Source organism: Sinohyriopsis cumingii, chromosome 6 (assembly GCF_028554795.1).
Source record: "Sinohyriopsis cumingii isolate HCF-2022 chromosome 6, ASM2855479v2, whole genome shotgun sequence".
Lineage (NCBI taxonomy): Eukaryota > Metazoa > Mollusca > Bivalvia > Unionida > Unionidae > Sinohyriopsis > Sinohyriopsis cumingii.
Window position 1 is genome coordinate 143,523,248 of NC_142966.1, and position 13,174 is coordinate 143,536,421.

The window sequence follows — 13,174 nt, forward strand, 5'->3', positions numbered from 1 at the left end:
TAAAGAACATCAATGTATGAGGAGCTAAATAAAGTGAATAACTGCCATTTAAAGGTATTCAGAATCAAATTCTAAACAATGATACCGATTACTGAAATAATCGGTGTTGAGCATCTACATTACCTGTATGACTTTTACTATAGGAATCCAGCATAGCATGGTATATATTTTATACCCATAGTAATACTGTCTGATTTTGTTCCCCACACCACCTGTGCCTTAACACAGGTGATAGCTAAACATATTTTCCCATATACATCTTTTTTTAAACATTATACTTCACCAATAAGGACAAATGTCATGAAAATATGTCTTAGAATGTTTAATATCACAATGGCAGTCAACTTTCCCAATATACTCAAGTGTATCACAACTGGAAATTACGAATAAAACTGAGGACCCCATTTGCTTGCATAAATTTCAAATCCTACTGCAAGCAGCATAGATCCAGATCTGCTGTAGCATAATGCACTGGCAGATCTAGGGTACTGTAGTATGTTTGGAGTAATCAGCAGAACAATACTGGCCCAAATCTGGCTATGTATGATGCAGAAACAGACCAGGATCTATAATGCATACATGCCAACCCCTGGCGAGGAAAAAGTGTAATCCAAGTGGACAAAAAGAGTAATCTGAGGAGAAAAAGACTAATCCACATATAACATGATAAAAATTCAATGAGCATATGTACAAAATGATTTATTTACCCCTCTGGTCTTTTAACATAATTACTGCTTCAAGTTTTCATATACATAAAAACATCAATCTCTCATACTGAATTTCAAAATACTTTGTACCCACTGAGATTATGAATGTTTTGCACACTAGCTGAGCACTAAGTACTGGGTTAAAGAGCCTGGATCTGAATTCCAGTTTTATTTTTGTTAACAATACTGAACAATCTCTCCCAGTCAGAATGGTAATGAATCAATATTCCTTTCATAACCTGACAAAGAAGAGGAAATATGTATCTTCCAGTTAGTGGGTCTTTTAGCTGGGAAATGAGGTGAAATTGCACATCCACTCTGTCCACATGAAGTACATTGTCAAGTAGAATGCCAACTTGATACTTCAGGAGTTCTTCTTTTAATTTATTGGCAGTCTTTCCTGCAGCAAGGTGCATCATATGACATCGACAACTTAATATGTAAACTGATGGAGACATTTTTCAAAATATAGAATGCAACTCCTTTAGCATTATCGGCTAAAAAAGAACATACAGTTCTACCAACTTATGTTTACTCAAAGCATTATTAAGCAAATAAAAAATGATTTCTCCACTGGAATCTACTGTTAATTCTGGTAATGAAAGAAAAGCACTCTGACTTTGCCCTTTTCATTGTCAAAGTCTCTTACACAGACTGGGTATAACATTTCATCATCATAATCAGTGCTCCTGTCTGTGGCAATACTAAATGGCCCAAATTTCATGGCTTCTGCAATATTAAGTGAAGTATTTTCTGCTAAACACCTAAGAATATTAGATTATTTTGTTCTTGCACATGCATATTTTCTGCAAGTTTGGAATCAGGAAATATCCGTTTTAACAAAGGACCAACATAGTCTTCTACTGCTAGGGGTAGTCCGTGTTCTAGTAAGAACTCAGTAAATAACGTCTCTGCTTTTATAAAATTCATGTCCACAATTTAGTTCTGCTGTAAAAAAGAAGCTGCCTTAGTATTGGAGCCAGTAAAATGAGCTAATTCAAGGTTTCTTTGTTTTACCACCATGACAAATATTAAAATCCTTTCCACACAGACTGCAATGGGCATGAAGCTGACTAGAATGGAACGCTGTATTGTGTAATTCGTATATTCATCTTTGAATAGGTTTTTCGTCTTTTTCTATAAAAGATAAATACTTTTTAAAACTATTGTCAGCTGTATTATAAAGTTGGGCCGAATTGTCTTTCGAGTTGGGCTGAAATGTCTTTAAGTTGGGCCAAAATGTCTTATTTTCTGTCCATATTGGGCCGAATTGCCCAATAGCCCTTCTTCTAATCCATCTGTAAAATCATTTGAAAAACATTTTTGCTCTAGCACACGCATCAACTAGAATAAATCTGACTTGACTTTTAATGCCGAATATCTACAGACTGGCACTGTACCAGATATGAATTACAACAAAGAATCTGCGAGCAATGATTAAAAAATAGAAATCCAGTATGTTCTCTCCTAAGCCATACACCTGCTATAAATAGAAACCGAGGTTAAAAGTTTGAAAGCAGAAACCAGCATGTTTCTTGGAAATAGGGCAGTTGCTATAAATAGAACTGAAAGTGCATGCAAGTCTACGGACAAGCATATACTTATGTTGTAGTTACGCAGAAGACATCTTTTCTAGAATACGGTCTGAAAGATTAATGGGATGTTAATAAAAATGAGAAAACAAATTATCAAATTTTTTGGGAGGGGTATATACCGAAAACGCGTAAGCTGAATACATTTACGTGTAAGGTGTAATTTAGTGATAAAAAGCGTAATGATTATGCCAAAAACGTAATGGTTGGCATGTATGATAATGTTTGCAGTTGGACCCAATTTATAACAAAGTATATACAGTAAGTGAAAACAAAATAGCCTGTTTATTTCCATACATTTTTATCTCGCTAAAGATCTGGTTAGAGATGCTAATAAAAAATAGCATAAAATGAACATGTTATTTTATGTGTCCTGTCTGATGGCTAAGTGGTCTTCCTGTTTTTGTGCAAAAGCATGTCGCTCACTGCCAAATCAACTAGAGACATAAGACAGTAAAAACAAAAAATTAACCTGTTATTATTCCAAAATTTAATTTAAATAACCAAATTATTTAGTAGATACCTGACTTTCAAAAACCAAAAGATATAAACCACTGTTAAAAATGACTGTCACTTCCAGGCATGTAATACCTATGTCCTGCCAGGCATATAATACCATATAAACTCACTTATAAGTTGAGTCAAACTGCAAAACAACACAGATCCTTAGCTGATGTAGAATAATGTGTCAACAGATCAGGGTCTATGTTGTTTATTCTTCTGATTATTCCTATCAAACTGGATAGACCCAGATCTGCAGATGCATCTGGGTCTGTGCAGTTTGCAGCTGGACTCAACTTAAAGTGAATTTTAATGGTTCCTATGTCCTGCCACTCATCTATGAAACAAAAATGATTCCTCACATGAAAACAATGTATTACAATGCTAGATGGCTACTTATGAATGATAACAATCAAAAAGTATTTAAAACTGCTGATCTTATATATTTCTGATGCTAACACAGGTAATATCTTGTTCTGCAGATTAAATTACATCAACCCAGATCTGCTGGCATATTGTGCAATCTCAGATCTGTTTCACTGCTGTTTGCGGTTGGATATGTCTTGTATGCAAATATATACAGTAATTTATTATTACACCTACTGAAAAAGTTATAGCAATATCTCCCTCTCTGCTGCTAATGCAAGCAACACTACATATTCTGAAAAATGTACCTTACCCCAACTCATCAGTCTACGCTTTTTGGACCTCCCCAGGTGGATCTCAAACTGTTTTTCAATAGCACAGCGATGACTGGTGAACATGCCTGATTCCTTTCCGTCCTCTTCCAAAACAATAAAGTGAGTGTGGGCTGGATTAAGTTCATAGGTATCTGAGTTGGGCTTGCTCCCCTCATTTTTCACCTTCATTCCCTCCTGTAAATACATGTTCAAATTTTTAAAATATCATCTTAACCTGACACTGCTTTCATATACCCATTTCATCTTTGAACCTGTACTCAAGATTCTGAAGAAAAGCATGAAGACATATGTTGTGAAGAAAAAGAAAGGTTTATGGGGGTGGGGGTTCTAATACAGTTTCAACAGGAGTACTGAAACCAGCATTACCATATATATTCACTTATAAGTCAAGTCCAACTGCAAATTGATCAGATCCAGATCTGGGTCTGTGCAGTTATACAGGTCATGAAGTACTTGGTAGAACAAACAACAGAGACCTGGATCTGCATGTGCACTATGTGATGACAGATTGGGATTTTTGTTGTTTGAAGTTTGACATGACTAATAAGTGAATATATACAGTATACCATATACCCACATTTAGCAAGTTGTCAGAATGAATTGTTTGAAGCATACACTGAGGACGCACAAAAAGACAAGTACGGACATGATTTCAAGGGTCCCCTTAGGTCTGGGATTTGTTCCTGCCCTATAATTTCCCAAGAACTGAGATGCTACTATGTATATAGTGACATCTGTTGCAGATGTGTACATCAACACTGGTATTCAACTATTCACAGACTTTAATCTGTCTCATCTGAAGAGTGGACTGCTTTTAGGTCTTTGCCTTTGATACTGACTAAAATGTTTTCACCTACCAGAAACAGGGGTCTAACCCAATCAAGCCCATATGTTCAAATTATCTATAGGTTACTCCTTGGAGCTAAGGGGAATAAATGTACTGTGTGTTGAATTTCATTATCTGCAACTTAAGTTAACATCTGGAAATAAAATACAGAAGCAATGGTGGGAATATTGGCATTAGATCTGCACCATTTTGATTAGGAACTACCAGACATCTTAAATCTTTTAGTAAAATCTCCATGTAGATATGAACCTTAGTTAGGTGGATTAACTATCAGATTTTGAAGACTGCCACTGTAATGGACGTTTGAGTGAAATATCCTACACGAACACAATCATTAATGCAAGGTAGTAGCAATAGTATGATTTTCAAAATTGCTTCCAATGCTGTGATATAGCAAGTCAAATCTGCACAGTTTTAATTTTTAATTTACAATCATGAAAACACCACTGGTCTTTCGGTGAAAAATCCCATCTGTTCAGGAGAATTAGTACAAGATTTTCAAGATGGATGCTGCGGCAACCAAACTGGATGTCTAATGGCCACTGTTATTCCTCTGGATAAACTAGACATCATAAGAAATCTCTGAGTGAAAACATGACGTTAATACAAACATCAATTCTTCTGAGAAGCAATAACAAGATTTTCAAGACAGCTGCAATGACAATCATAATGGCTGTTAGATTTGCATAATTTCTTATCATCATCATTAGAAATTCAGAGAATTGGGGCCCAGGTGGCTGAGTGGTCTAAAACACTCACTATTACCAATAATGGCCATCTCAACTCTGTCCACTTGGGTTCTTCCTCCACAAGTTAGACTGGCCACCATATTATAGTCTATCTTGTGCTGAAAAATGGCACTAACCAAAACTGACAAAGCTTCAGTGAAAGACTCTTGCAGATATGACCATTGATTCAGGAAGAGACCCAGTAATATTTGAAAAATTATATTCAATGTTCAAGGGCAACATTGTCATTTAGGACCAAGCAGATCTCAGGATGAATGTGTGAAATTTCAAGGCGATGCTTCCTGTACGAGGAGCAGTGATAATAAACTTATATTATGAGATGGGAAAACAATGGACAAGATACCATGCAAAAACTCATACATCACACCTGCCCAAGGAGAATATATGGTGTACTAGTAGAAACAGAAAGTATGCTGTCTCATAAAAAATACAGCATGCTGCAAGCATGAACTAGCGTCATACTACATCATCAATTTTACTGCACCATCAATCTTACCGAGCCATCAAAGTACATGCCGTAGGCCACCACATCCTTGGGGACAATTCCAATGACTGTCAATCTCTGGAACTTTGTAGTGTTGACTGTCTGCAGCAGACTGTAGGACAGTTTGCTGCTTAGCCGCTGCAGTTTTTCTTCAGCAATAGCATCCCCAATAATTTTGGCCACACCACCATCCAGGCCATTTGTCACAATCCACATCTCTGTAGTGTTTGCAGCCTAAGAAAAACACAGAAAATAAACTCTATATTTATAAACATATACAGACCTCTCTCTCAATAATTAGTGCACAATGGGGTCCAAAGACAAAGACTGCACTTTAAGTGAGTGTGCAAGTTACAAATGAACCTCTGAAAAATGAAGAGTGCTACCATCCCAGCTAGATAGAGAAGACTGTTGAAAGGGTTGCATACTAGTTTTAAAACTTTATTTGGAATAATTGCATTCAAAAAGCTTTCTCTGATGAAACTGCTTCCTTTTCTGTATAAATTACCTTTCAAAGGTAACCAATCTATGAAATATCATGAAAAACACAACTCCAAGTGGTTTCAATAAATCACATATGAATGCCTCATTGTGTATCTGCAACACTGTATTATGTCATTACATTTTACACAATAAAACAAGATTCCATTTGTTCCAAAAGATGAGACATTTGTTTCACACACAAAAATGGGTAATCTGTGAGTGACTAGGATAATTTAAAGGTAGTTTACTGTGAGTGCGTGTGATTTTGATTTTTAACGTAGCTTTAACAATGTTTTCAGTCATATTGCTACGATGTCTGCAATGTGGCAGTTTATAGTGATGTCTAGCACTGAGGCATCATGCCGCAGACATGTAGCATGATGTCCCACCCAGTCACATTATCCTGACACCAGGCCAACCAGTCCTAACACTAACCTCTTAAAGCTGAGCACCTAGCAAGGCAGCTGTTAGCACCATTTTTGTAAGTCTTTGGTATGACTTGGCTGGGTACAGAACCCACGACCTCCCGCATCCGAGGAGGATGCTCTAACCACTAGGCGACTGGAGCGGTTAGGTAGTTTACTTGTTACTTACACAATAATATTGATAACAGTGTTTGAGTGGTCAACTGATACGAGTTGGCTGATACATGACTATGGGTGCTTGCTCCTACACAAGATTTACTTGCCTTTAAACTTTTTTTCCATTCCTTTTATTTGATTTGATTTTGAAAATACCAATTAGTAATCTTGAGAGAAAACAGCGTGAAATCAATTGATTAGACCCCTTCAGACCTGCACACTGCAAATTTTAATTTAGGGCTGGCATTGATTTGTTTAATCTAACAAGGCTTAGCTAAGAATAAATGTTAGTATATAAACATACTAGTATTTACATTAGGGTGGCATGCTGTAGTAAAATCAATGCTTACCAAATTTCTTGAATGATATATACATGACATTATGACATCATCAATATGACATCACTTTTCACTATAAACTCTGGAAGTGATGAGATGTACATGTAAATGGAAGAGATCAGATATATATGTAAATGGAAAAGATTGGATGTATATTTAAATGGAAGAGATGGGATGTATATTTAAATAGAAGCGATGGGATATATATGTAAATGGAAGAGATTGGATGGATACGTAAATGAAAGAGACTGTGGATGTATATGTAAATGGAAAAGACTGGACGGATATTTATGTGGAAGAGATTGGATGTATATGTAAATGGAAGAGATTGGATGTACATGTAAATGCATGAGATTGGATGTACATGTAAATGGAAGAGATGAGATGTATATGTTGTTGTTGTTGTTGCTGTTGTAGGGTTTAACGCTATTTTTCAGCACAAGATAGGCTACACATGGCAGCCAGTATAAACGGTAGAGGAAGAACCCGGAAAATCCCTGGAAAGAAACACCGACCCTCGAGAAGCTACTGGAAAGCTTTCTCACATACCCACATTGGCTGAATCCGAGACTTGAACCTACGCAGACAGAGGTGAGATGGCAGTGATCCATAACGGAGAGCGTTTTAGACCACTTGGCCACTCAGGGTCCCAGATGTATATGTAAATGGAAGAGACTGGATGCACATGTAAATGGAAGAGGTTGGATGTACATGTAAATGGAAGAGATTGGATGTACATGTAAATGGAAGAGATTGGATGTACATGTAGATTGGATGTATATTTAAATGGAAGAGATTGGATGTATAAGTAAATGTAAACAGAAGCAAAAAAAGAAACATTTCAAAGCTGGCCAGCGTAGAACAGGAAGAAGAATTCCAGTTATCTCCCTTACTTCAGCTCAACAATTTAAAAAAAGTTCAAGCGTTAATTTAGATAACTTAATTCAAATCCCTATTAATTCATCAACCTTTGTGTCAACTATCCAAGAGATACCTCTGCATATTGCATTAGTCAATGCCCATTCAGTAGGACCACCGGAAAAGCGCACAGAAATAGTTAATTTTATCAATGACCAGAATATTGACATCTTTTTCCTGACAGAAACATGGCTAAAAACATCAGGCAATGAGCCCAAGTGTGTGGATCTAACAATCACTGGTTACTCCATCAAGTTGTTCCCCCATAATTCTCGCGGAAGTGGAATTGCTGTCCTCACAAAGAACTCCATGATAAAACGTCTTAACCACACCACAACTTTCAATTTCGACCACACATCGTTTGAACTAGTCCAAACCACACCCACACTGGAGCAAAGGTCAGTCCATTTTTTCTGCCTATACCGCCCTCCTCCTAGTAGAAAAAATAAATTGGCTGACTCTCTTTATTTGGAGCAGTTTCCAAATCTCCTGGACTATGGAAATTCGATAGATGGCAACCTGATTATTTTTGGAGATTTCAACTTTCACTTTGACTGTCCCAGAAACCCAAATACATCAAAACTCATAGATTCCATTAATGTTTTCAACCTCAATCAGTTAACCAACCCACCCATAAACATGGTCACATTTTAGACTGGATTCTTCACAGACCTGATGATAACATTCTACAGTCCTCCCTGGTACCCTATGACCTTGCATCAGATCACCTCTGCATTATATGCCATCTTGACGTATCAGTCCCTAACCCTCCACTTTTATCTGCTACTAAGAGAAATCTCCATATGATAAATAGAACCAAACTAATGCATGACATCCAAGCTAACTTAACAACTTGCTTACCTCCTACCGCAGAACAACTAGATAACTGCCTGCATTCATTGCTTGACAAACACGCCACAGCTACCAAGTGCAGAGTATCAATTCAAAAGTGTTCTCCATAGTATAGCAGTGTTAGGGACCAGCTTTGCGCTGCTAAAAGAGACTGCCGTAAAGCTGAGAGGCTCTGGCTTTCCACCAGACTCACTATTCATAAGCAAATCTAAGAAGCCACTAAGAAGAATGTCACAAATATAGTCCATGCAGTGAAATCAGCCCACTATACTACTAAGATCATGGAAAGTTCCAGCTGCAAAGAGCTCTTCGAGATTACTAACAAGCTAATGTCAAGGAACAAATCTACACCACTTCCAACTACCTTCTTTCCAGTCGACCTTCCGGACACGTTTGCAAATTTCTTCCGTGACAAAGTACAAACCATTAGAGATAAGCTTGACACCACAATTTCAAATGACTCGTCGTCACCATACAGTTGGTATACAGAATTTGAGCAGCAACCATTAGCAGCATTTGAACCTGTCTCTATGGATTTCGTACGTACAATCATGATGAAGGGTGCACCAAAGTCATGTGAACTTGATCCAATTCCAACATCACTGCTGCTTGAGTTCTTAGATCCAGTATTGCCTTCACTAATTTATGTTATTAATACCTCTCTCTCATCCGGGGAGTTCCCACCATTTTTCAAAACTGCCATTGTAAAGCCTCTGCTGAAGAAACCATCACCAGACCATAATGATTTAAAGAACTACCACTCAGTTTCTAATCTCCCATTCATATCAAAAATCTTAGAAAAGGTTGTTCTATCCCAGCTTGTATCTCATCTAAATTCAAACAGTCTTTTTAGCAATGTACAATCTGCATATCACCCTTGCCACAGTACTGAAACGACTCTTCTAAAAGTAGTTAATGACATTCTCTCTGCGTTGGATAGCAGAAAGATTACAGTCCTCATCCTCCTTGATTTGTCTGCAGCATTTGACACAATAGACCATGATATATTACTTCACTGTCTCCAGCATGTATTTGGCATTCATGATACAGCCATACTGTGGTTCAAGTCCTACTTGGTCAACAGGACACAAATTGTATCTGCAAATGGAATACACTCCAGCCCAGTTGATCTATGTTGTGGTGCTCCACAGGGGTCTGTTCTTGGACCTGTTCTCTTCATTATATACACTCAGTCACTCTCAAGTGTCATAGATCATCATCCAGTGTCTCACCAATTGTACGCTGATGACACCCAAATATATAAATCTAGCCACCCAAATGAAGTTGATGCTACCATCCAAGGTGTAGAGAGGTGCATTTCTGATGTGAAATCATGGATGACATGTAACAAGCTGCAGATGAATGATGATAAAACTGAGACCATTCTGATCACAACACAAAGACTTTCTCATTCAAATCCTTTACCACAAACAATAAATATCAGCAACACCAACATTAAATTCACACAATCAGTACGAAACCTAGGTGTTACTCTGGACAGTACTCTCACATTGCACCAACATGTCATGAACATATGCAAGGCTGCATATCTTGAGCTGAGACACATCAGCTCAATTTGCAAATATCTTTCAGTTGATGCCATTAAAACACTTGTATGTTCATTAGTACTTTCAAGACTGGACTATTGTAACTCAATTCTGTCTGGTTCATCTCAATATCTGCTCCAGAAACTTCAAAAAGTTCAAAACACAGCTGCTCGGATCATACTTAGAGTACCACGATCAGAGCACACCTCCCCGCTGCTCTGTACCCTACACTGGCTATCCATTCGATCCAGAATCAAACACAACATTTGTTCTCTGTGCTACATTTCAATGTCGGACTCTAGTCCAACATACCTATCCGACCTCACCCATGTGTACACACCAACAAGATACAATATACCCTTTCCTGTATCTATCTGATAAGGAGTCTATGACTAATATATCATTTTCTGTATCTATATCATGAGGAATCTATGACAAATATATCCTTTTCTGTATCTACTTGATACAGAGTCTATGACAAATATACCCTTTTCTGTATCTCTCTGATACAGAGTGTATGACAAATATACCCTTTTCTGTATCTATCTGATACAGAGTGTATGACTAATATACCTTTTTCTGTATCTATCTGATACAGAGTGTATGACTAATATACCTTTTTCTGTATCTATCTGATACAGAGTCTATGACTAATATATCCTTTTCTGTATCTATCTGATACAAAGTCTATGTCTAATATATCCTTTTCTGTATCTATATGATAAGGAGTCTATGACCAATACACCCTTTCCTGTTGTTGTTGTTGTTGTAGGGTTTAACACCATTTTTCAGCACAAGATATGCTTTATATGGCGGCCAGTATAAATGGTAAAGGAAGAACCCAGGAAAACCCCGGAAAGAACCACTGACCCATGAGAAGCTAAGCTACTGGAAAGCTTTCTCACATACCCACATTGGCCGAATCTGAGACTCAAACCTATGCAGACAGGTGAGATGGCAGTGATCTGTAACTGTGAGCGCTTTAGACCACTTGGCCACTCGGGGCCCCCACCCTTTCCTGTATCTATTTGATAAGGTGTCTATGACCAATATACCCTGTTCTGTATCTATTTAATAAGAAATCTATGACAAATATACCTTTTCTGTATCTATTTAATAAGAAGTCTATAACAAATATACCTTTTCTGTATCTATTTAATAAGAAGTCTGTGACAAATATACCTTTACTGTATCTATTTAATAAGAAGTCTATGACAAATATACCCTTTTCTGTATCTATTTAATAAGAAGTCTATGACAAATATACCATTTTCTGTATCTATTTAATAAGAAGTCTGTGACAAATATACCTTTTCTGTATCTATTTAATAAGAAGTCTATGACAATTATACCTTTTCTGTATCTATTTAATAAGAAGCCTGTGACAAATATACCTTTTCTGTATCTATTTAATAAGAAGTCTGTGACAAATATATCCTTTTCTGTATCTATTTAATAAGTCTATCACAAATATACCCTTTTCTGTTTCTATTTAATAAGAAGTCTGTGACAAATATACCTTTTTCTGTATCTATTTAATAAGAAGTCTATGACAAATATACCTTTTTCTGTATCAATTTAATAAGTCTATGACAATTATACCTTTTCTGTATCTCTTTAATAAGAAGCATATGACAATTATACCTTTTCTGTATCTCTTTAATAAGAAGCCTATGACAAATATACCTTTTCTGTATCTATTTGATAAGGAGTCTATGACAATTATACCTTTTCTGTATCTATTTAATAAGAAGTCTATGACAATTATACCTTTTCTGTATCTCTTTAATAAGAAGCCTATGACAATTATACCTTTTCTGTATCTCTTTAATAAGAAGCCTATGACAAATATACCTTTTCTGTATCTCTTTAATAAGAAGCCTATGACAAATATACCTTTTCTGTATCTATTTAATAAGAAGCCTATGACAAATATACCTTTTCTGTATCTATTTAATAAGAAGTCTGTGACAAATATACCTTTTCTTATCTATTTAATAAGAAGTCTATGACAATTATACCTTTTCTGTATCTCTTTAATAAGAAGCCTATGACAAATATACCTCTTCTATATCTATTTGATAAGGATTCTATGACAATTATACCTTTCTGTATCTATTTAATAATTAGTCCATGACAATTATACCTTTTCTGTATCTATTTAATAAGAAGTCTATGACAAATATACCATTTTCTGTATCTATTTAATAAGAAGTCTATGACAAATATACCTTTTCTGTATCTATTTGATAAGAAGTCTATGACAAATATACTTTTTCTGTATCTATTTGATAAGGAGTCTATGATCTTAAACCTATGTAAAATCTTGAAAGGTTTTTCTTTCCCCACTTTTCTAGATAATGATACTCACAAAGAAATAGATATTTAAACTTAGTGACAGAAACAATGCACTCTAACCTATTAATATTTAGTGTCTGCATGGATCTCTAACAAAGAAAAAATATTGATTTGTAAAAATATTAAATACTCTAGCATTTCACCATTGATTATTCTTAAAACTGCCAGTACTTCCCATAATAATCAATGGAAAAAATAACAAGTACTTGCCATTATTTCTCTGGATAATTAAGTTCAATACTGACCCAGAGTCAATTAGTAATACTGAGTCATAGAACCTAGCAATGATACAACACTAATTTGATTTTCTTGAATTAGGTACATGTATTATTAATCTGTTTTGAGAGAGACTATAACAATTATTTTTGATTACTGTAATCTTGTCTCATTTGATATTCAATCTATTAAATTTCTGCAAAGCTTTTGGTTCATTTATGTTCTTCATAAAACCAAACTGGATGCAATAAGAAAATAAGAAAAGCACAAATAATAGCAGATTAATTGCACAATTAATTA

General features: G+C 35.9%; 1 protein-coding gene across 3 annotated transcripts in view; it reads right to left on the minus strand.

Moving 5' to 3' along the window:
- Positions 1-13,174, minus strand: part of LOC149798166 (transient receptor potential cation channel subfamily M member-like 2) — a 211,945-nt gene that overhangs the window by 156,038 nt on the left and 42,733 nt on the right. For all 3 annotated transcript variants that reach the window (XM_089963276.1, XM_089963273.1, XM_089963274.1), the window contains exons 5-6: positions 5,594-5,815; positions 3,480-3,675 (exon numbers count right to left, since the gene is read on the minus strand). In XM_089963276.1, coding sequence (XP_089819402.1) covers positions 3,480-3,675; positions 5,594-5,815 — 418 coding nt within the window. The remainder of the gene's footprint in view (positions 1-3,479; positions 3,676-5,593; positions 5,816-13,174) is intronic.